The sequence below is a fragment of the Talpa europaea genome (assembly GCF_964194135.1).
Source record: "Talpa europaea genome assembly, chromosome: 2".
NCBI lineage: Eukaryota > Metazoa > Chordata > Mammalia > Eulipotyphla > Talpidae > Talpa > Talpa europaea.
The window spans coordinates 5,402,144-5,427,427 of NC_140068.1; the positions used below are offsets into that span (position 1 = coordinate 5,402,144).

At 46.7% G+C, this 25,284-nt stretch overlaps 1 protein-coding gene across 1 annotated transcript in view; it reads left to right on the top strand.

The window, feature by feature from the left end:
* AKAP12 (A-kinase anchoring protein 12) overlaps positions 1-25,284 on the top strand; it is a gene marked incomplete at its 3' end in the record, with an annotated part of 86,462 nt that overhangs the window by 36,000 nt on the left and 25,178 nt on the right. The window contains exon 2 of the mRNA XM_084228797.1: positions 9,717-9,831. Within this exon, the coding sequence (XP_084084923.1) occupies positions 9,717-9,831 (115 nt within the window). The remainder of the gene's footprint in view (positions 1-9,716; positions 9,832-25,284) is intronic.

The following is a 25,284-nucleotide window of genomic DNA, read 5'->3' on the forward strand; positions in this document are numbered from 1 at the left end:
GCTGTGGACAGCTTCATAGTGTTGCGTCTTAATCCCTTGCGCCACCAGGGAGGCTCCAGCATCTCAAAGTTTTTGAACTTGAAAATCTGAACTTTACTTGAGATGATACTGGTTTCCTCCTTTGTCAAAACTATTTGTCTATCTGGCTGAGAAACTATTTAGCCTTTCAGTGCGAGGTGATAGATTTCAAAACACTTTTTATTATCAAATTCCTAAGCAGGGATGTGGTGTGATTATTTCACTACCAAATGCAACCCCCTGGGGCAGAGTCCTCAGTGGATGGTGCGGGGAGTGAGAGCTAGGTGGGTCTGGGAACCTGTGTCTGCACCCACCACGTGGGAGACCCCGCAGGAACGCCCCGCGCAGCGTCTGCAGTACCTGGGCGTGAGACCAGCAGAGATGTTCACGACTCCGGTTTTGTGCTTTTAGGCTGCTGTGTTCACGCATCTCTTCACGTGCTGTTTTGCTTATTTTGCATTTGGGTCCCGTGGAGCCCGGACAGTCGTTGGGTCCTTACCTCTTGTAAGTGGAACAGCTCTAAAGGGAAAAAAACCCCTAGTCTTAGACATCCATGCTGTCTGCATAACACCTAGACTGTACCCGTGGGGTGTGTATCTTGGGATCCCTAGCCCCACAAGATCTGTAGAGCCTGGTCCCATTGGGGTGGGTGTCAAATAACTAAGGAAGAGATGTTCAGTGCCTACTTTTCTTTTAAGCATAGAATTTGTGTTGCGCTGCAGTAAACGAAGAGAGTAAGCCACGTGACAGTGGGCTTGTTGCCTGACCTTGCCGTGAGAACCCTTAGGATTGCCGGGCTGCTAGGCCTGTGGCCTTAAGTGGACTGGGTTCTCTCAAGTTCAACCGTGGTTCCCCTGAGTGAGATCTGTGCTCCATGGCTTATCTCCTTGATCCCACATAATATAAGGATGAATATGTGTTCTTGGTTTAGAGCAGGTGCGAAAAGAGAAGACAGTTCTTCAAAGTCAACCCTGGGGCCTCCCTGGTGGTGCAGGCGGTTGAGGGCTGTGCTGCGAAGATGTCCACGGCCTCTGCAGCGTGGATTCAATCCCAGCCGGCTGGGGAGAGACCCACATGGCATGGCAGACCTCTCCTGTCTCGCTCGCTGCTCCCCTCAGCAGTGTGTTTCAGTCAGTGCCTGTTCTGCTCCCCACTCTGTCTCTGGTGAATCCTCTCACCCTCCTGAGCCTCTGACCTATACCCCAGTTCTTGCATGCATGAATAAATAAATCTTTAAAAAAAAGGTCAACTCTTAGAGTTCCTTCCTGATGTCCCGAGGCTGGGAAGTGTTAGGGCCACCACCCAGGAGAGGCAGATTTTTTTTTTTTTTAAGATTTACTTATTTATACAAGCATTGGGTACAGTCAGAAGCGCGGGAGGGTGAGAGAATTCACCAGAGCCAGAGCGGGGAGCAGAGCAGGCAGAAGGACCGAAGTACACTGCTGAGGGGAGCAGCGGGCGGCAGGAGAGGTCTGCGCGCCATGTGGGACCCTCCTCCGGTGGCCGGGGAGCAGCTGGGGATCGAACCGGCGCCGCAGAGGCTGTGGGCAGCTTCGCAACCCAGCGTTCAACCGCTGCGCCACCGGGGAGGCCCAGGAGAGGCAGATTTTGGGGTGCAGGCCAGGGAAGTGTCAGGCCCTGAAATTCTTGTACAGTTTCCACACACAGAAGACACGTAGTGTCCAATACTTAGCCTTGGGTTCCCAGGTGTCTGCATTTGTCCACTGTCTCTCTGTCCTGAGTATAATGCAGACCTACAGCTCTGGGGCTCCAGGTATCGCAAGGTGGGTTTTTCACATCCTGGAGTTCTGGTCGCCCAACTTCATGCCCTGGATGGCTGGAGTTGTAGGTGGTGCTTTTTTCTTCCCTCATCTGCAGAAGAGATCTCATAAATTCCCTTTGCCTGAAATCAGCATGGTTAATCTCCCACCTCACCAGATTTAGAGCTCTTTGTTTTCTTTTACATACTTTCCCAGAGAACCCGGAGGTTTTAATGCTTTTTAAAACATTTATAACTTTTTAGGGTAGGGGAATAGTTGACTGAAATGTTGTATGTTAAACATGCTGCATTTCCTTCAGTGTTCTGAGTTATGGGAGATGTTAATAGGTGTAGCACAGAGAGGGTTGAGGGCAAGCCATTTTATGTTATTTAGGTATTTATTTAAAAATGATTTTTAATTGAGAGGTAATATGTTGGGGTACCTTCAGAAGGCATTGCCACCCCCAAGTCACCCACAGTCCACCACTGTAGTTAGTCTGTTGTGCTTCCTTCCCTCTTTGTTCTTAGCCCTCCTTGTGCTTCAGTTCTGTAGTCAGATGTCAGGGGTGAGTTTTTCAGCTAGTCTTTATCTGACTCTTTAGTTACTTTATATTCACACATGAGTGACACCATCTAGTATTTATCTTTCTCCTTCTGACTTACTTCAGTTAGCTTTGTCCAGCTCCACCCATGGCATTAGCTTATCTTTTTCGATCACCGAGTAATATTCCATTGTGTATATGTGGTCAAGTCATTTTAGAAAAACAAGAATGGTTTACCCTTTAGAGCTTCAGGATGCATATTGAAGATTCTTTAAATTCTAAGTAAATCTGATGAATTTTATCTAGTTCAGAGTTTCCCAAGTGGATCTGAGATACTGCCCAGCACACTGATATTCTTGGATACCAGTTTGAAAAACACTGATCTTTGAGACTTAGAGACCTAATGTAGAGAACAGTGTAGACAACAACAGTGCGGCACCTGTAGTGTCAGAGTCCTTTGGGATTTGCATCAACAATACAATGTTACTTTCTAAGACACTCAACAATTTGAATATGAGCAATCTATGAATTGATAGTAGTTTTGTGTGCTAAAAGCAAGCTAGTAATTTTAATGGATTTCTCTTGGCTTTCATGCTTTCTCATGTTCAGGAAGTGAGTCTGAATTATTGTTCCTGAGATTAAGTTAAACGAGCTTCCGGAATTTTGCTGAAAAAATGAGAAACAGGAAAATCAAAGACTTATAGTCAGTGACCAGAAACTCCTTACCTGGTATACAGGTACCTTCACCTAGTGGCATTTAGGGACTCCCAAGCTCATGTGCATACACTCCCAGAAACTTACCTTGAACAGTGGGCATTGCCATTTCAATAATATAGATCTTGGCATTCTGAAAATGAAAATGTTTTCCTTTTAGAATGAAACAAAATGGACAGGAACACAAACAAAACTCTAAGCCAGTCAAGTATGAACATGGTTAAATATTGGTTTTTGGTGAGACTTGTTTGCCAGGTGATGTTGCCTCGCTGAGTAACTCTGTGGCTTCCAAATCAGATCTCAACATAAAGACCTTCACAGTGCTGTGGTGGGTAGTGGAGGCGGCCCAGCAGCCCCCGTGTCTCTGCTGCATGGGCTGGAGAGGGCAGAGCTCGTTGGGTCTGGACGATGGTGACGACTTGCCAGTGTCTCTTCCGGGTGCTTCCAACAATGTAGTCTGTTTAATGTCACCAAGTCATAAGGGGCTATTTTTGTATGTTGGCTTTGTATGTTTTTGCTGAGTACATGAGTGGAGAGAAGTAGCATGAAATGAAAACCAAGCAGTGATTTTATTTAAAAAGCAGAAGACTCAGGGCATTGGTATTTTAAGAGGTGGGACTGTTTGTTCCCTCTTTCAGGAGGGAAATGGTGATGAGAAAAGGATCTTTAAAGGTTAGCTCCTCAGAGATAAGGACTTATTTTTAGAGGTCACTGGGGTCACTCCTGACCTGGGGTGCATACTCTTCTCAATTTCATGTGGTTTGAGAGAGCCTTCGGCTTGGAGTTTTGACAGTACCCCTGAAACTTGATAAGCAAGTTCATATTCTCTCTTGGAAAAGGCTTGCAAGCCTTCTCATATTCTCTCCTTTGTGGTTTGCATTAAGTCTTTTTTTAAATCATGGACTATAAATGTATATTCCTGATTGCATTAACAGTGCTTACTATGTATCTTGAGCTTATTAGCAATTAGATCATTACCATAGAATGAAACATTTTACTATTTAAAACATACAAATTTTGATATCATTGCATCCAGATTGACCTTATTCCTTTTGATGCTGGTGGACTCAAACCTTAACTGGTCCCCGCTACTAAGAAGCTTGTAAGGTCTCTGCTTAGATTGTGTATCAAAGTCTTTGCATCTCTGCAAGCCTGGGAAGTCTGCCTATTAGAATGGCAGGGCCAGTGAAGATGCACATCAAAAATGTTTATGACTGTTTCCAAGTTGCTCCCCAAAGAGGCTACTTACTGATTTATATAAACTCTGATTTATGTTTCTCTTGGTTTGACATTCTAAAGATTCACTTTCAAAACACTTTCTATTAGAATGAAGAAAGAATACATTGAGGAGTTTCCTTTGCAAGTTCTGTCATGGGATTTGGAATGCTTCTAGAAGGTCTTTTTTATTATGATCATCTGTGCCTGAGCCTTGGCATGCTGACTTCCTTCTGATCCCCCTCCCGCCTGGGGTTATGGCCACGCAATAGTCCTGCCTCTATTATTTCAAGGTGTCTGGGATGCCTCACTCAAGTCTGCAGCCTCATCTGTGTGGATTGCAGAATGTGCTGATCATCCCATGAGCTTGCAGAGCCCAGATCGTGGCTTCGGTGTTGACACTCTTGACTTTAGCCCCTGGCCCCCTCATCCCCTTGTCCCCCAACATCCTGACAACTGTCAGGCTTTTGTCTTGTTCCTTTCTAACACAGCCATTCGGGAACTGATACTTCTAATGCTTACTCTTCACAGGGGTTCAAAGTAAGTTCTGGGCCTTGCAGTGAAAAGGACTCAAGCCTGGTGGTGTTTCCACAATGTCTTGGCTACCATTTTGTTTTTATTTATTTATTTATTTAGGATTTATTTATTTATTTATGCAAGCACTGGGTACAGTCAGAAGCGCGGGAGGGTGAAAGGATTCACCAGAGCCAGAGCACGGAGCAGAACAGGCAGACTGACGAAGTACATTGCTGAGGGGAGCAGCGGGCAGCAGGAGAGGTCTGCGTGCCATGTGCCGGACCCTCACCCAGCAGTCAGGGATCGAACCGGCTCTGTAGAAGCTGCGGGCAGCTTTGCAGTCCAGCAATCAACTGCTGCGCCACCAGGGAGGCCCTTGGCTACCATTCTGGATGTTGTTAGCTGTTCTTGCAGGAATGAGAAGAAAGCACTGTTGCTGGAAGCACTGGAGAGTTTTTTTTCCTTTTCTGAGCTTGTTTAGTTGCAATGTGGTAATACTTTACAGGAATAAACTCTGGCTGACCCACTCAAAGGATATAAGCTTGAAAACATTTAGGGTTTTGATTTGCTCAAAGGAGGCGTTTATGCTTTTTGAAGCTCAAATCTAGTGGGAAAAGGGGTTTTCTGGTGCTTACTAAGTTCAAGTGCAAAGAGAACATGTCTTTCAGGTCTAGTGCTCATCTCAGAAGAAATATCTGATTCATAAAATTAAGAATGGGACAGATGGGTGGAGCTTTGTGAGAAGGCAGAAGGCTTCAGAGTGAGATAGATTTCCTTCCTTCTTGTTAGGAAGCCTGAGTCCCAGCACTGCTTTACCCCTGAACTAGACGGCATTCCCCCCCAACGGTTTGACAGTTCCCCCCCCAACCCCCCCACCCTGTCAATGAGATGTATCTTTTAGGGTCTGTGTGTGCATAGCTGATAAAATCTTTGTTCGCCACAGGCATCTGAGTTACAGAGAAAAGAGAGACTGACTTAGGATGAACAAGATAAGTGTTTTTGATAAAGAAAGGCATCCACGAAGAATGAAACAACCAGGTTATAAAGCAGCATGCAGTCACTATTTTTGTTTTAAGAATGCCTGTGCACATAGATACACATCGAAAGAGACAGAAAGGACTTAAACATTAACACTGGGTTGGGTTTCTTACCATTTAAGGTGACTCGAATTTAACTGATAACTTAATCTGGACTCTAATAATGGTACAAATTATTTAGGTGGTTGGGAATGGGAGGAAAGGAAAATAAGACCACTGGGTTTTTCTTTTTGGGGGGGGGGTTGCATGGCCAAACGGTGAATTGCCCATGTACAAGAATGTGTGAGATTTTGCAAAAGCATCTTTGAGTCAAAGGACAGAATGGTGGAAATGTCTGAAGAGGGCTAGGAATGAAGTTCCGTTTTTGTGTGCAGAGGCTCCGAACACTCACCTGAGATACCACCTCGAGGTCAGAGGTTGGGCATACTTGTCGGACCCAAGCTATGCATAGAATGAAATAGTCTCAAAACTCAGTTTCAACTTAACTGTCATGAAAAGTCGTTCACCCAGTGCCTTTTTGAAGTAGACTTAGTTGTGCTGTGTCCCCTGAGGGTGATCTCAGTATTTAAGGCTCACTTTCTACCTTCTAATGTATTTTATCATATATGTGTGACTTTTTTAAAAAAGGTGACAAAAGTGTGTGTCTGTGCCCTTGTAGACCCTTCATGTTTAAAGATACTCAATTGGGGGCCTCCCCTAGTGGTGCAGGGGTTGAGTGCTGGCCAGTTCGATCCCCGGTGAGGGTCCCACAAAAAAAAAAAAAAAGATACTCAATTGGGCTCCAATTAAATATCCTGGACAATTCACAAAGAATGATGAGAATTTTTTTTCATGGTGATCGGAAGTCCAGAGAACTCAACTCTACTGGGCTGCAGAGTTCTGGTTTCCAGCTTGAGGCACGAGCTTATTGCACTGAAATTGAGGTATCGGAATGACTTGCTTGCTTCTGTTCCACAATTAATTCGCCATATTGAGGTGTATATGCCAGCGTTTTTAGGTTGGCAATTCGTTGGTTACGATGAAGCCCACATTCCTGGGGTCCTGCTTTCCTTCCCTAGTTCATCTTCTGTTACTGATCAAGTCTAGGTCGAAGCTGTGTCCACAGTTAGTGACTACATAGTTGAAATACTAGTTCTAAATCCCCTTCGACCCTGATAGCTTTGCTGACAGTGTTGTGAAGGTCTTCCCCTCCCCACTTCTTGCCTTTGTCTTTAGGTTTCATTTAAAATTCCCATCTTTCATATTTGGGTAAGAGAAGACTTTAAGTAGAAATGTAATCTGAGTAGTCGGTCTCATAACCAGGCTCAGCATGGGCATTTTGAAGCCAGCCGTTCCAGCTGGAGTGTAAGTATTAAAATACGGTGCTGTTATTTCAGGAGACAGCTCTTGCAGCTCAAGGGCAGCTTTGCTGGGAACAGGCCATGGCCAGGTGACATCAATTTAGCACATTTCAAGGCTTCTGGACCAACTGCCTCAAACCGCCACCCTCCCTGACTCTGACCCGAGTCAGTGGTTTGGTCCGCACACCCCTTTGGCTGGGAAGCAGCATGGAATGAGGCAGAATGGAATGTTAGCTTTGAGGTTTCTTGGGAGTGGGCAGAACTGGGTACTGTGGGATACTTTCTTTAATTGCATTTCTTTAATTTGCATAGTACCAGGACTTTCAGCAGTTCACAGTGTCGTGGGGAAACCCTGGAAGGAGTCGGTGCTGAGTCCTGACCTTGGGGCCAGGGTGCCGCCATGACTGAGCTCAGCCAACCCCACCCACTGGAGTGGCCTTGAGTCCCGGGATCCTCATCTGTAAAATGGAAATACTAGCACCTGCCTCAGTGGGTTTTAAGACAAATGAGAAATGGATAATGAAAGATAGAGCTCTGTGGAAATCTTTAGGTTCCTAAGGGTATTGTGCTGTTTTTCTTTGGTTTAAAACTCTTTACCTAGGGCCTCCCCAGTGGTGCAGCGGATGAGCGGTGGGTTGTGAAGCTGCCCGCAGCCTCTGCCACGCCAGTTCGATCCCTGGCTGCTCCCCGGCCACCATCCACATGGCGCGCAAACCTGTCCTGCCACCCGCTGCTCCCCTCAGCAGTGTACTTCGGTCCTTCTGCCTGCTCTGCTCCCCGCTCTGGCTCTGGTGGATTCTCTCACCCTCCCGCGCTTCTGACTGTACCCAGTGCTTGTATAAATAAATAAATAAATCTTTAAAAAAAAACAAACGAACTTTTAAAATAAATAAATAAATAAAACTCTTTACCTATAGTCTTAGGACTAAAAGTGTGACATGGGGCCTCCCCTGGTGGCGCAGCGGTTGAGCGCTGGGCTGCCAAGCTGCCCATGGCCTCTGCAGCACCGGTTCGATCCCTGGCCGCCAGGCAAGGGTCCCACATGGCGCGCAGACCTCTCCTGCCGCCCGCTGCTCCCTTCAGCAGTGTACTTCGGTCCTTCTGCTTGCTCTGGCTCTGGTGAATTCTCTCACCCTCCCACGCTTCTGACTGTACCCAGTGCTTGTATAAATGAATAGATAAATCTTTAAAAAAAAAAAAAAGGTGTGACATGGGGGCTTGTCTGTACACCTCTTTTTGCAACTGATGATATCAATTGCACAGGCCACCCTATGGGGGCGACAGCAAATAACCATTTTAGAAAAAACAGTAACCAATAGAAGCATGTCTTACATATCTTGCAAGGATCATTTGAGCCTGGATAATCTGGCCTGTGAAGCGTGGCATCCCCTTTCTGCACCCCTTCTGCCCCTTTCTTACTCTCTCCTTGCCTGAGAACTTAGATGCCAGCTTTCCCTTTAAAGCCTTGCAGAAGTCCTCCTGACACCTCAATTTAAGTTAGGGCCCCCTGTTTATTCCCACTTGCTCCATGTATTCCTCCTTCATGACAGTTTCCATAGCAGCATTTTAGTAATTATTCATTCAGACAAATAAATTCCCTCTTCCCTGTGAAGGCCACAGTGTCACTTATGTCTATGCCATTCAATTGTGCAGAACCTGCTTCTAAGCACAAGGACACATTTCAAGCAGGAAATACTTTGTGAAAGTTTGCTTTCCAGAGTATCTGTAAGCTCAGGGTGTGGGGACTGTTACTGGGCAAAGGGTCTGAAAGCTGTCATCGGGTCTGAACCTCTCTCACCATTTCCAGGCCTGGCCACCGCAGCCACAAAGGCAAGCAAAAGAATTTTTGCTGCAACAAAAACAAACAAAAAAACACAACAATTTGTTCTAATCCACAATGTAGAGGGAGTGGAGGAGCTAGGAGGGAGAGGAAGAAGGTCCAGTGACCCCCATGCCGGGAGTGGGAGCTGCTGCAACAGGAGTCTGCAGCGGGCTGCTGAGGTCAGGGGCGCCACACCTCGGAGCTTGAAGGCTTGCTGACCAGCTGACCTTCAAGGTGACCGCTTTCCACAGCAGCCCCACACCTTGCTCCCTCGTAAAATCTTCCTAATTGGCCGCTCAGCTCTGCTCCCTTCCCAGAAGCACCCCCCTCGCTGAGGGCCTCAGGGATGAGAGGATTCACCCCACCACCACCACCAAGACCAGCAGGGGGCAGAGTTCAGCCCCTCTGCACTTGGCCACGCCAAATGGCCCACACCTGACTTCGTCATTATGTCTCAGATAGACCTGGAAGGTGGGGTGTGTATAATAATGCATGATGTTCAGGTGAATGAATGAATGAATGAATGATGTGCACATTTATCCAGCAACAAAGCCCTACGTGCTTGTTAGTAGTTCTTGTACCATTTGTTAGTAGTTGGATCATTGAGATAAATAAAAGACAAATCTTTTGGTTCTCGACCTTCCATTTCTTTGTCTTTCTCATTCAGATGGTTTGTATTCTCTGAGTCACAGTATTGCTTCTAACTTGGGGTGAAGACTGGGATTAAGCTGACTGCTGTTCTCTTTCCTGCAGCTCCCACAGAAGAACGGCCAGCTGTCTTCCGTCAATGGCCTGACTGAGCAGGAAGATCTCAGCCTGCAGGAGGATGCCCTGAATGACCAAGAGGAAGCCGTCATGGTCACAGAGGGTAAGTCTCCTCCCCAGCTCTGTCTAAACACTGGTATTTCTAGAAAGTGAGTCTGTCCTATCCCTGTGAGGGATCCGTTGTCTCCCTGAGCCAACTCAGCCTCTGACCATGGCCTTGGGGGTCTAGTAATTACCAAATGCAGGGAGCTGAGGGTCAGGTTTAAGGGCTGGCAGCACCGCATCGAACATGGAGAGAATAATGAACACAAGCCTGTGCAGGATATATACTGTCATGGCACCTGGAGGCATCGATTGTTTCACCTGGTACCTGGTGAAAGCATCGATTGTTTGGAGAAGGAAGGGGTGATCTGACCAACAGGTAGCCCCTATGAGAAGAACAGGAAGTTACCCCAACACTTGGGTGTAGGGAAGTGATGTCGTATCTGCTCTTTCGTAGACATTCTTACCTGGAACTTGATGTGTTTTATCATCGCTACCTTGTCACAACTTGTCTGGTGCTGAAGGTGGATTTTGGTGGGGTCACAACAACCACTCAGTTGTGTGGTTGTTGTAAGAGTCGGTGTCTCTCACTCTAGAGGCTGGTGCCCCCAGAGCACAGATTGTTCCGGCCAACGCCCGACTCCCTGTCCACACTGGGCACCTGCGTGCCCTAGAGCCCAGGCTGGAGAGCCAAGAGGGGCTGTTAAGGAAAGTGGGTGTCTCCCCACACTGTCTCTGGTTGGATTTCTGCCCACATGGGAGGATGAGAACTTCATCGTGGGTTCCACATCAAGCCCCTTGACCGGGAGGTCGCTTTTGAAGAGTCACATTTTGAAGAAACTTCTCATCATCCCATGTAACGTAAACAAAGGAATCATTTAAAATACTGCCAAAGACACACAAAACGATGATTTAGCATACAGCAAACTAACTCTTCCAGGGGACAGATGAAGGGGAAAGCCCTATGAAAGGGGACTCGTTAGATGAGATTCTTCTGACATGTGGAACCCGTTTCTCCTCTTGTTCGGTGCCCCCACAGAGCTGCGTCAAGCAGGGAGCTGCGTTTGAAGTTGGTGGGAATACTGATCTTCCTACAACACCACAGGCACAACATAAAGTTAGAAATATACACAGTCTCACAGACGAGGATTTACATGACCTAGTGTGAGAGTTTGAAATAATTTCCCCCAAAATAACTGGAATGGGCCCAGCTCAAACTCCCCCTGGTCCATCCCCTGGTGACTTGAATCAAGTCAAGCAGCTGTGGAGTCTCCCGTGGCCAAGCCACTGGGCTCGGCGCTTCAGGGAAGAGGATGAAATTGGTTCTCCACTAAGGAAGGAAAAGTCAGATAAAAGTAAGGTTAACACAAGGCAGTTTGGTGTTGTCTGGTGGATTTTGCAAAAATTGCTCAGTCTTCTGGGGGAGCAATCACCTGAGGTTGGGGGGGCATAAGGTCTGGGCTGGGGGGAGGTTGGGTTTAGACAAGGGCTGTTGGGCAGGCGTGGGGACTAATAGCAGCCAGCTGTCTGTTAGGAGGGCCTGGGCTGTGCCTTTCTTGGTTACAGCGACCCTAAGACTAGGGCAGAGACCCCAGGTTCCAAGCCAGAGACCCCAGGTTCCGAGTGCAAGCTCTTGTGACCCAGTGGCTGGTTGTGGCCGGAGCAACGAGTAGACTGGAAACCCAGAGAGGAGGACCTGGGGGGGGGGGTAATATAAGGCTCTGAGAGCAAAGGAGAGCTTACAGAGTACTTCAGACACAGTGGGGTCGCAGAATATGCCTTCCCGTCTCCCGTCAGCCCATGGGCTTGGAGCGCCTGCCTCCCCTGGGGCTCGCCTCCCGGCGGGCTAGCCACGGGCTGTCCACTCTCAGTTCACGTGTGATTTCCTTTACTACACTCCGTCCGCTGTCTAAACGCTGGTATTTCTAGAAAGCGAGTCTGTCCTAACCTGTGAGGGCTCCGTCATCCCCCTGAGCTGACCCCGGCTTCTGACCATGGCTGTGGGGGGTCTGAGCATTTGCCAAATGCCTGTTGCAGAACAAGCGGCAACATATACATCTTGTCCTTGAGAAGCTCCCCAAAGGCCTAGCCATCTAGAAAGGGCCCCCAGCCACGTGGCCAGGCCTGCGCGACCACACACCAGCGACAGTGCCTTGGGGATGGGCTTTTCTCTGTGGCCAGGACTGTTTTCCTTTCCTTCTCAGGGTCTCCGAGGCAGGCTGGGATATTGTTCCTTTTCCTCGCGTTGTCTGCCTGGCATTGCAAATACAGACAAGAGTCTTTATGTTAAATTATTAAACACTATTTTTTCATGCCTTTTTATTTTTTTTTTTTGCATTATGTTAGCCTTTGGAGAGATTTCACGGTTGTTTGCAGAAATCAGAACTCCACAAGGAAGCTTATTGTAGTGGAAACAAAGGCGTGTTCCATGTGGGGCTCTTTCATTGTAGCTCTTTGGCGCCTGTGGCTTCTGCTGCCGTCCACCTGAACACGCCCAGGTCCGCGGCATCCGGGTCCCCGAGAGGATGGGCCGACAGTCAGAGCTGGCTCTGCCACACGTGGACCAGCTGATGGTGGAAACGACAGACGAGGGGCCTTCTTGCCAGAGGGTTTGCTTTCCGGTGTCAGAAATATCTAGATGGAGCCAGAGGGAAATATTTTCCCACCTTGATTTGTTCTCTCGTTTCTTTTTTTTTTTTTTTAAGCACTTTTTTTTTTTTTTTTTTTTTAAGATTTATTTATTTATTTATACAAGCACTGGGTACAGTCAGAAGCGCGGGAGGGTGAGAGAATTCACCAGAGCCAGAGCGGGGAGCAGAGCAGGCAGAAGGACCGAAGGACACTGCTGAGGGGAGCAGCGGGCGGCAGGAGAGGTCTGCGCGCCATGTGGGACCCTCCTCCGGTGGCCGGGGAGCAGCCGGGGATCGAACCGGAGCTGTGGAGGCTGCGGGCAGCTTCGCAACCCAGCGCTCAACCGCTGCGCCACCAGGGAGGCCCTGTTCTCTCGTTTCTTAAGCCAGAAACTCTTTCTTAATTCAGAATCAACCTTCTTGTAGGGCAAATGGAATCCTATTTCCTTGTAAATATTTTTAGTGATAGCAATAAGGAACTGCCCATTGAATCTTTTTTTTTTTTTTAATATTTATTTATTTATACAAGCACTGGGTATAGTCAGAAGCACAGGAGGGCAAGAGAATTCACCAGAGCCAGAGCGGGGAGCAGAGCAGGCAGAAGGACCGAAGTACACTGCTGAGGGGAGCAGAGGGCGGCAGGAGAGGTCTGCGCGCCATGTGGGACCCTCGCTGGCGGCCGGGGATCGAACCGGCGCTGCAGAGGCCGCGGGCAGCTTCGCCACCCAGCGCTCAACCGCTGTGCCACCGGGGAGGCCCCATTGAATCATTTTTAAACTGTGTGGCAGGGTTGGATGGATGGCTGGCTGGATGGATGGCTGGCTGGCTGGATGGATGGATGGCTGGATGGCTGGATGGATGTTTTGGAAGGAAGCCTGGAGATTATATCATTTGGGCAACCATCTGTTAGTACACAATCAGGCACAAAAACAAATATTTATTAAAATGAGAATAAAAAGGGAACCCCAACAAATGACTGTAGCATTGGAGCTTTAGTCCCTATCTGCTCAACTCTTTTTGGTGATTTATCATTTTTCAAAAGTACTTATGTAGAATTGCAACCTGGTCTCCTCACACCAGCTAGAAAGGCCTATCACCATGTCCTCCCACCATCCACAGGTTTTGTGGCCATTTTGCTTCTGCTAAAAAGATTTTTTTAAAAAAAAAGCCCCCGGGCCTCCCCGGTGGCGCAGCGGTTGAGCGCTGGGTTGCGAAGCCGCCCGCAGCCTCTGCAGTGCCGGTTCGATCCCCGGCTGCTCCCCGGCCACCAGAGGAGGGTCCCACATGGCGCGCAGACCTCTCCTGCCGCCCGCTGCTCCCCTCAGCAGTGTCCTTCGGTCCTTCTGCCTGCTCTGCTCCCCGCTCTGGCTCTGGTGAATTCTCTCACCCTCCCGTGCTTCTGACTGTGCCCAGTGCTTGTATAAATAAATAAATAAATCTTTAAAAAAAAAAAAAATAAAAAAAATAAAAAAAATAAAAAAAAAGCCCCCCTCAACCCCTGTTGTCACTTGTAGTCATCTAGCTGGAGTCTGACAGTGTGTGGCTTTCCATGAGTAGATGTTTGAAGAAACATCATTTTAAAAACATTACATGTCAGCATGGGTCCAATTTGAGATAGAAAGCTTTTGCAAACTTTTAGACTGCTTTAAAAAAAATTCCATCTTAGTATCATTGGGGAGGATTTTTTTTTTCCAGACAGATGGGAAAATTCAGTATTGCTAAACTAAAAAACGTTAGAACGCCTCCTCTATTTTGATAATCACACACTTCCACAGCACTCACTGCCAACATCGTCGTCCAGTGTATTTACATTTATCCTGTGGCAAGGCGGTGGTTTCTGAGATTTGCCTTTCTGCAGAGAAGAGGCAGCAAAGAGTTTAAACCTGTGAAAGCGCGTTTTCTCCAGTCCTCGCTGGTCACGTTTGTTCGTGTGGATGCACCAACAGTGGTGGTCCTCTCGTTAAGCTTTTGTCCACACCTCTTAGATGATTTGCAGACCGAGGACGTTCACACCAGCAGCGGAGAGGCAGCGGCTGCTCTGCTCTGGGCCCTGGGCCAGCCAGTCAAGCAGGTGAGCTTGGGGACGCTGATGGAGACGCCAGCCAGGCACGTGGCGCTGGCAGTGCTGATACACCCCAGGGACCTGTGGTCCTGGAAAACACCCCTTCTCCCAAGAGAAAAACAAACCCCAAAATACTGTTGCTCAAAGCAGAAGTCTTTTAGAGGTTTTTTTTTTTTTTTTAAACCTGCTACAAGATTCCATCTTCTCCCCACATACATTACCAAATAGAGGTCCCCTGCATGGTTATTTGATGTGTAATTTGCAACACTACAGAGAATGTCACTTCTTTAATGGTGCTTCATGTCACTGTCATTGCCTTTTTTTTTTAAAGATATATTTTTGTTTATTTATACATACAAGAGCTGGGGTGTAGGCCAGAGGTACAGGGGTTGAGAGGAGTCCCCAGAGACAGTGGGGAGCAGAGCAGGTGGATCTACTGAAATACACTGCTGAGGGGAGCAGCGGGGAGACAGAAGAGGTCTGCTATGCCATGTGGGTCATCTCCCTGGCCGGGGATTGAACTTGTGTTGCAGTGTCTGACTATAGCTTGATAGTGCTGAGACTTTAGCCCCTGCACCACCGGGGAGGCCCTGCCATTGCTTTTATTAAATATGCTGTTTGAACTCCTGGGGTTCCGTGCCTTTGGGACGTGGAAGGACACTGCCAAGGAGTTACAGCTCCCCCACCCCCCAGAAGTGGTTACCATTCTGGAGTCACACGGTTTGCCTGGCTTTGAACACTTAATAATTTGTATAGCAGGTACCCTAAGAGCTGCTCAGGTCTCTGTTAAATGGAGATCTTCCCTTCGCACCCCACAACAACCACCGCCACCACCAGACAGAAACAAAGAAACTAGTTTTTCTCTACTGGAGAGAAATGTTTTCCTGATCCCATTTCTGTGACATCATTAGCACTCTGTTAGTATTTTCATGAAGACATACCTGTCACCTATGTTCCTGCCCTCTGTGCTCTTTTATTTTTCTCCAACTAGCTGTCCACATCTGGCTTTTGTTATGCCTCTCTCTTACCTTTGCTCCTGCTAAAATATAAGACCTGGGAGGGCAGAGATTTCTGGGGACGAGGGAGGGTATCTATATGGTTGGGTGCTGAATCCCCTGAGCCTAGAACAGTGTCTGACATGGTGAGTGTGCAACAGAGAGTTATAGATGAAGACACTGTTATAAATTAGGGTTTGCTATAATGTTACATCTTTATGGCAGAGGGGGATGGGCTGACTTTGCACTCTCTCAATTCACTTCCTGCAGGGTGAAAGGCCCCAGCTCTAGAGATTTATCCACGGCTCCCTTTCCTTTGTTACATCAGCATCCGTAAAGGGAGACTCTTCACGACACATGCTGGGTGCTCACAGGTGTTTACTATTGTTTATCCAGGGGTTGCCTGGAAACCTGAAATCAGACCCTGACCTGGTCAGGATTCAATGAGGACTCCTAATAATGCTATCAAATACCACTGTTCAACAGACAAAGAGAGGGGTTTTTGTTTTCCCCAAGTTGGTATTTCGAATACAATATTACTGCACGGCATTTTCTCAAGCTGTATCCTGTTTTGTAATGTTTTGAGAACGAGGCACCAGCACTGACAAAACAGGCCTTGAACTTCGGCAAAAGTGCCATCGTATGCAGTTTCTGGGAACTGGTTTCAATTCCTCTGCAGCAATATTTTTGGCGCGCATCTCTGAAATCACTCATGTCATTGACAAATTTCTGGTACAAATACTCTCCTGCTTTCATCTTTACAGAAACGCAGATTTACTTTTTAGTAATTAACAGCCAAGCTGTACAGAGAAGACTTTTCTTCTGAGCTATACTCAAGTTTGACAGTGCAGTGAACCTTTCTTTTTCCCTCCTAACTTAAAAGTTGGGGGCCTCCCAGGTGGCGCAGCGGTTGAGCGCTGGCTTGCGAAGCTGCCTGCAGCCACTGCAGCGCTGGTTCGATCCCCGGCTGCTCCCCGGCCATGGAAGGAGGGTCCCACATGGCGCTCAGACCTCTCCTGCCGCCCGCTGCTCCCCTCAGCAGTGTACTTCGGTCCTTCTGCCTGCTCTGCTCCCCACTCTGGCTCTGGTGAATTCTCTCACCCTCCCGTGCTTCTGACTGTACCCAGTGCTTGTATAAATAAACAAACAAACAAACAAATAAATAAATAGATAAAATAAATCTTTAAAAAAAAAAGTTGGGCTGCTGGCAGCGAGGGAGGAAGGAGTAAGCAGACTTCAGGTCACCCTGCTCCCCTTGATAAACCACTTCTTTCCTGGGTAAGGTTTTCATCACTATTTTTCTGTGTGACCCTGATTTGAATGTATCCTTTTTTCTCTTGAACCATCCAGTTTCCATCTGTGGCCCTAACACCCGTCTCTGGATGCAGAGACTGAATAACATCCGTCTTGCTAGAACCCAAACCGTGGATCAGTCACTGAAGACACCCCGTGACTTTGGGGATGCTGGAATCTTGTGGTCATTTCATCCTTTCAATAATTTTTTGTAAAAACTATTGTAGGCTTTTACTTTGTGGTCTGATCTTAAAAGTCATCCTTGAGATTTTAAGTTTCAGTTGAACAAAAAGTTCCAGGAGGAAATTTATTCAAGAACGTTTCCATAAGTGATCATCTACTAGGAAGGAGTAAGATAAGTAGCTTCATAAATGTGATTCTTGTTGGTAACACATCTTTCCTCCTATAGAGAAAAAGATTGGGATTATTTATAGGGATTGGTTATGGCCCAAGATGGGTGAAAAATGTTGGTAAATGTTGAATCTACTGCCCTTCAAACTGCCAGTCAATCTTCAGTTACCACAAAGACTTTCCTACAAATGACTTTCACTGGAAGCTACTTCGATTGTGACTAGGGTCTGTGTTCCTGGTTTATCCCAGTAACATCCAAATTCACACCCTTTCTGTTGGAGGCACTGAAATGTCCATGATTCGTGGGTCTCTAATTGCGACTAAGCCATGAATGGAAACATTCAGTTCTTTTAGCCTTTTTATTAATTGCGTTCACGGAAATCCTTTAGGTGATTTCTCAAGAATTGACTCATCCTTGAAACAGCTGCAGCTTTATTCAAGGTAACAACCCCCAAGTGGTTCTGGCAATGATATATTTGAGAACTTGTTGTCCCTATGCTACATATGTGAAAAGAATGCTTGGTAACTTGAAGAAAATATATTCTCTGGGCTTCAAGCTAAACTTTTAAGCCCTTCATTGAGTCTTCTTCCTGAGAACTGTCCTTCGAGTGTTTCAAGCTGCTTTTTGTAGTTAACGTGCCCGTATAGTGAGATATGAAGTAGTCCCATCTGGCGCAGTCCTCACACATGCATTTGTTATTCAGGGGAAGAGCAACATATACTGCATTTAATTAAGGCAGGGAACTGGTTGCTTTAATGTGTTTTTTTTTTTTTTAAGATTTATTTATTTATTTATACAAGCACTGTGTACAGTCAGAAGCAGGGAAGGGTGAGAGAATTCACCAGAGCCAGAGCTGGGAACAGAACAGGCAGACTGACGAAATACACTGCTGAGGGGAGCAGCGGGCGGCAGGAGAAGTCTGCGTGCCATGTGGGACCCTCGCTGGTGGCCGGGGATCGAACCGGCACTGCAGAGGCTGCCGGCAGCCTCACAGCCCAGCGCTCAACCTCTGCGCCACCAGGGGAGGCCCGCTTTAATGTGTCTTAACATGGATGTGCAGTATTCGGACTGACACCAAGTCTAAGGGGGTTCTCCTGTTCTATGAGTTTGCCTGAACTGCCGTGATAAAATATCACAGGTTGGGGGCTTAACCAGCAGAAATTCATTTTCCCACAGTCCTGGAAGCTGGAACCCCAAGATTCAGGAAGGTGTCACAGGTTTGGTTTCTTCTGTGGAATCTCCACCTCCACGCAGTGTCTTCACCCGGTCTCCCCAGGTGTGCTCACATCCCTGGGGGAGGGGGGTCTCTGTGTCCTTATCACCTTTACACAGACACCTGTCGCTTTGGAGGAGGGCCCACCCTACTGGTCACATTTTAACTTAATCACCTCTTCAGTAGCTCTGTCTCTGAGTTCAGTTACATTCTGAGGAGCTGGGGTGAGGGCTTTCTCACGTGAATTTGGAAGAGGGGACATGCTTTGGCCCTAACACCTGCCTTCATGACAGACCAACTTGCAAAGCCAGGTGTGGCACCTACAACTTTTCACGGAAGGGAACTTTGAAGGAGTCTAAACCAGACTCTGCCCCCACACAGGGGCTCCAGTGCTTCAGCTGCTTTGTTTGGGGGAGTTTGTCCATAAAAGGAAGCCAGTTGGTCTGTTGGATGAAGGTCTGCCTCCCCCAACTGCTCCCTCAGTCCCCAGTGCTGCTTCTGCAACTCCAGATCACAGACTCACCTCCTTTTTCCACATGGCGGCCCGCCGAGTATTTAAAGACATTTATCATGTCTTTCCTTTCATCTTTCCTTCTCTAGGCAAAACATCTCCAGAGAAAATAAGCTGTCTCCCGTTGAAAGAAAAATGCCAGGGCTTTTATATATATTTCTACCACGAATGTGCTTGATGGAGGCTTGCCAAGTTTGACGGACCTTTAATTTCACTATCCCTGCTTTTTAAGAATAGTTTCTTTCTGAAACTCTTTAATAAAAACAGAACAACTTAGTTTGCTTTAAAGCAAGTATTTACTTCCTGAGAGAATGGCTTAGAGGAACTACTCATAAAGGAGTATAGAAAGGAGTCCCCTTCTTTATCAAAAATGTTACTTAAATGAACTAAAGTCTCATAGAAAGAAGAAATATCAGTCAAGGTTGATGTTTTTAGTGATATGGATTTCTAATGCAGGGATTTTCCGTCGCCTTTTACACTTGGCCGAATGTCATCATCAGCCTACAGTCTACCATGGTGCGCCCCACAGGAGGTGGGGGTAAGGAGTCCCCACAGTGCACAGAATGGTTCGTTGTAAAGGAAGTTGGGGATTCGTAGTCCGCAGCAGCATGGTCTCCCAGCAGAGCCAGGGTTTGCCGCTCAAGTCCGTGCTTTGAGGTATAAGCCCCGTGGAATGAGCTTTTTATAAAAATGCCGCGTTTTCTCACACTTGTCAAATCTTGGCCCGATGGATGTGCTCTTGCTTGTGTTAATTTCCATTCACTGTTCAAACACATTAGGATTATATCAGCATCATCTTGAGAAGTTTATCACGACTGGAATCTGATACTGTTCTGCTGCCTCATCCCCTGGCTCGCTCCTGTCTTCTGAAGACATTGCAGTGCTGCGTCTCCAGGTTGACCGTTTATTCAACACACTGGATTCTTGTATGGAAATTCGTGCACTTCGCTTCCTGGGGACATTAGTTCTTCTATTCTTCTTTGTTTTCTTTTGGCATCACTATTCAGGTTTTAGGTCTTCTAGAATGGTCTTAATTAAAACTTTTTTTTCCCTCTATTTTTATCGTTGTATTTGGCTTTATTTTCTGGGAAAATGTCCTTCAGGCTAGATAGCACTTTGTTAACTATGTTAATTTCTAGGCATGGATTTTTTTGTCCTAAATATTCCTTTTTGATGGAGCCTATTATTTCTTGGTGGGAGTATCTTTTGTCTCTCTGAGGATTTCTTTAAAATGTATTTTCTGTGTAGCTTCTGTCTCTTCCATATTGCTTTTTTGATTTTGTCTCTCATGGTGGGTATTCTTGTTACAGGTCCGGTGGGGACTGGTTTGTCACCTGGACACACGGGGTGGTGGCTGTGTGCACTGGGCAGGACTAGATGATGGTCCCTCCCAGGTTGTTTCTTTCTTTGCAACTTCCTCCCAAGAAGACCCTCTCTGTGGTGTGTTTTCCCACAACGGCTGGCATTCTGGAGCCCAGTGACAAAGGAGGGAGACTGGGAATAGGGTGCAGAAACTCAGCCTGCATTTCATGAAGGTGTCCGTGGGTGTACCTGAGATGGCCCCTCGCCTCCCAGAGAGCCAGTCTAACCCTATTTAGAACATAAAGCTTCTGGGCCTCCCTGGTGGCACAAGGGGTTGTCTCAGCACTATGAAGCTATCCACAGCCACTGCAGCATGAATTTGATCCCCAGCCAAGGAGCTGACCCACATGGCTCAGCAGACCTCTCCTGTCTCCCCCGCTGTTCCTCTCAACAGTGTATTTCAGTAGATCTTTCTGTTCTGCTCCCCACTCTGGCCCTGGTGAATCCTTCCCCCCCCCCCAACACACACCTCTGCTCTATGCCCCAGGTCTTGTATGCATAAATTAATAAAATAAGTCTTTCAAAAAAAAAGAGACAATATGAACCTTCTGTGGTCATCTTGGCTACATGGCTCTGCAGAGTGTTGGAGGGAAGACCTGGGGTTCTTAAAACTTAAACCTGGGGTTCCTAAAACTTACCATCTCACCGTCTCTAAGCATATGGCTCAGCGGCAATCCATATGCTCACGATGTGCAGCCACAGCGTCAACCTCTGGAGCCCTTTCATCTTGTAAAATGGAACCCCTGTCCCCATTAAATTGCAGTACCCTGTCTCCCTCTCCCTTCATCTTCCTGCAGCACCCTTCTACTTTGTGTAAATTTGATGACTCCAGGTACCTCATATAAGTGGAACCATATGGTATTTGTCCTTGGATGACTGGCTCTTTTCACTTAGCATGATGCCTTTGAGGTTCATCTATGACAGGATGTCCTTCCTTTTTAGGGCTGTGTAATATTCCATTATGTATACAGTCATGTACTAATGATTCAGTGAACAACAGACCATGTATACGATGGTGGTCCCGATACAGAACCTAGGTATGCAGTGGGCTACCTCATCTAGGTTTGTGTAATGACTCATCATGTTTGCACAACAACAAAATGGACTAACGATGCCTTTTGCAGGAGGATTCCCATTGTTAAGCACCCTGTTTTGCACCACGCGCAGATAAAATGTGGCTAAAATTTTTCTTTTTTGCGTCGAACCTCTTTGCTCACTTACTCTGCTTTCCCAGCCTATCTATCCCAGTCTATCTCTGCTATCCCAGCACCCCTCCCCTGCTACTCCGCTGCTCCCTCACCCCACATGCAAGGCTGGGCACAGTATTTTGTGTATCCATGCTTCCTTTTATGGCCTCTTTAAACCAGTTTTCTTGCTTTAGGTCCACTGGGGTTTTGGGTGATTTTTGTGGGTTCTCTTGAGTTGCTGTCCCCATGGCTAGCCCACGAGACATGCAGCTTTCTTAAGGCAGCTAACCCAGCTGCCACTGCCAATTTCTCACCTTTTGTTAAGAAAAGATAAGTCTTTGGAGTTTAAGCTTTAAATTTGGGAAAACAGAGTGTGTTCTCCAGAGGGAGTAGAAGGTGACTCAGCTATCATTCAGAATTTACTGTCTATCCAGGTGGTAAATTCTACCCAAACTTAAAAAAGAAAATTATATACTTCAACTTCTCACAGTCTAAATGTGTAGAAAAGTTGTCTTTATAAGTAAATTTTAATTTATGTGATTACAGGTTCAAACATTTTTTTACTTTTGCAAGTGGACATTTTTGTTGCCTTTATTTTTGAAGCCAGTCTAAATATACTAGTCTGTTGGATTTTTAAGTTAAAAAAAAAATCAGGTGAAGCTCTTCCTCATTGTGGATGGGCACAGTAAAAGTTGGAGGGGAAGACAATAGGTTTGAATAATTAAATTAAGAGACAATGAAGAAGACAACTGCACTGATTAAACCTTTCCATGGGATGTAATTCCTTGCCTTCGAGCGACCACCAGCTACTCCTCTCCAGTCAGGCCAAGTGAGGTCTGCTTTCCCTGCTGCTGTGCGGGAGGACTGAGCTGCTGCGGGCTGGCCGGTTAACTATTGGGGCTCATGCTGCCTGATTCTGAAGCGATTGGTGGGGAAACAAAGGGGCAACTCTGAACTGGATTGAAGAGGTGCACCTAAACCCTTAGTAAGTGTCTCAGGGTTTCTGTGTGCGAATCAAGATGATTAAAGCAGGAATAGAACTGTCATGTGGATGGAAGCAGCAATTTCTCAAGTCCTGTGCAAGAGGGAGTGAGCAATTATGTCTGTAGCTGTCCAGCTGTGCTTGGGCCACATGTGGCTGTTGGACGCTTGAAATCCTATTTGAGATGTGCTCTCTGTTCAGTCCGCAGTGGGCTTCAAAGACTGAGCGCTAAAAAAGAGCCCAAATGTCTCATCCATCAATTTTCATATTGAGTACGTTGTTAGAACATTATGGCTATATTCAGGTTCAGTTAAACAGACCAAAGTTAACTCCATGATCTCTTATCTTTTCAGTGTGGCTACTAGAAACTTGAAGTCGGGTATGTGGCTTACTGGGGACTCACAATGTAATACAGCGGACACTTGGGGGTTTTGGTGGGGGTAGGGTAGGTAACCACCATTATTTATTTGCAGTTGGAATTTCAACTTGCCGCCTCCCTGCTTTTGGGCAAATGGAAGATTGTCTCTTTTCTGCAAAGGCCAGAGGCGATGACTGTCAGGTTGCTGATTTCTAGCACCAGGGGATGGTTTTCTCATTAGGATGTTTTTCTGAAAAATAGATGATAATGGGGCATTCTTGCTTTTCACAGTAATTGAAAATGTATGTCTAATGCAGGCACAATAGCTGACATTGATTCTGCTTCTGGAATATGCTCACAGTGCTAAATAATCTTTAGTTGCATCACAGAGTAACATTAATCTGGGGCCTGTATTTATTCTCACTTAAGCAGAAACCCAGAGATGTTAATATTCACCCCTAATACTCACAGAAGAGCCAGACACTAGCTTCTCAGACTCTGGAATCCTCTTTGGACTAAACCAGGATGTTCAGAGTCCTACACTGAGCAGAGGATTTGAACACAAGGTCCCCAGGAAGGAATCTGAGGCCAGTTTCTGTATCTGACCACTTCTGGTGGTGACGCAAATTTTTCCTATCTCATTTCTGAAGATCACCCTTTGACTTTCATCTCCTTTCAGTTTGCTGACGTACAGATGCCAGTGCTCAGAGAGGTGGAGATCCCCATGGAGTCCATGTTGCATTTCTGATAGAAAGCGGGAGACATGCTTCAAGGTTCACGGTCTGATGGGCACCCTGGACCACCCGCCCACCCGCCGCCCCACCCAGAGCCACTATTGAGTAAACTTGCATTCTAACCATAAAAGTAACAGACGTGGGCCTACCTGGTGGCCTAGAGGTTAAGTCTCAGCACTGTCACCACAATGGTCTGACTTCCATCCCCGGCCAGGGAGCTGACCGATATGGCACAGCAGACCTCTCCTGTCTCCCCACTGCTCCGCTCAGCAGAGTATTTCAGTGGATCCACCTGTTCTGCTCCCCACTCTGTCTCTGGTGAATCCTCTCACCCCTGACCACCCCCACCCCACCCCCACACACACTTCTGGCCTAAACCCCAGTTCTTCTATGCAAGAAAAAAAGTTTTTTTTTAAAAAAGTAACAGAACATTGTTGTAGGTTTCTAAAATGTAGGAAAATCCTGAGACTAAATTGCCTGGATTCCACTGGGGTTGGCCTTCCTTGGGTTGCTGTCTGGGTTCTTCTCCCTAAGCCTCACATTGACATGGGTAAAGGCATCTTGAAAAGCAAGATCAGGATACGGTGAATATTAGCTCACATTCCGCGCTTACCCTGAACAAAGGTGTGGGTGTGGATGGCAGTGCATGCGTTTCCCTTGTCAATAACTGCTTCAAATTCGTTGTTTTTGCTAAATATTCCACTGAAGAGTTAGATATACTGTTTTCCTACGACTTGGACATTTAGGTTCTTTAAATAGTCTACATTCCAGGCCATAAACATTCTCATATATAAATCTATATCTCTCATATGGTCTCATAGAAATAGAATTGCCACATCAAAGAATATAAAAATGTGGACTCAGTAAGAAGGAAATAATACTTTACATCCCTTTTATTATTGGATTGAGGTTTTTTTAATCTCTCCCCCTTGCCTTTAAAAAAAAATTGGCTTGTTAAGTGATTAAATCACTGTTGACCTTTTCCATGGTACTGCAACCCTCCCTTAGAGGAGCTGTCTTCAGATCAGTTGCCTTGAGAATTTTAAATCAAAATAACCGTGGCTATACAAACATGTCCGAGTCAACTGGACCATAACATTCAATTAGCTGGTATTTGTCTGTGTTCATGGTGGGGGGGGGCAGAAACCTGGGCTCAATGGGGCTGAGCCCAGGACAGCCTGCCCATCCTGCACGGGGGTCTTGGCCTGTACTCAGTGTGGATATGCGGGGGCATCTTGGTGTGTACATTCGGTGTGGAAATAGGGGGACCTTGATGTGTACACTCAGTGTGGATATGGAGGGGTCTTGGCATGTACACTTGGTGTGGATTTGTGTTGGGCTCCAGCTACCCGGTTGCAGCAGTGTTGAACTGTGGTGATCTGGAATCATTTTATTTTATTTTAAATATTTATTTAGTGGAAGAACTGGGGTGTAGGCCAGAGGTACAGGGGGCAGTTAAGAGGATTCACCAGAGACAGAGTGAGGAGCAGAACAGGCAGAGCCACTGAAATACACTGCTGAGGGGAGCAGCGGGGAGACAGGAGAGGTCTGCTGCACCGTGTGGGCAGCTCCCTGGTCGGGCATGGAACTCAGACTGCAGTGGTGATAGTGCTGAGACTTAACCCCTGCACCACCAGGGAGGCCCTGGAATCATTTTAAAGGTATAATGTGTCATAGATGCTCTGAAGAATCTTGCTTAGATTTTACCTGCCCTACTGGAGTCAGAGCAAAAGAGACCCGCTGGTTTTGGTGTATTTTCCTGCAAGTGTAATGCCACGATTAAAAAAGATTGAAAAGACTGGGCGGGCTGGATTTGGTGTCTGTTTCTCCAGTTC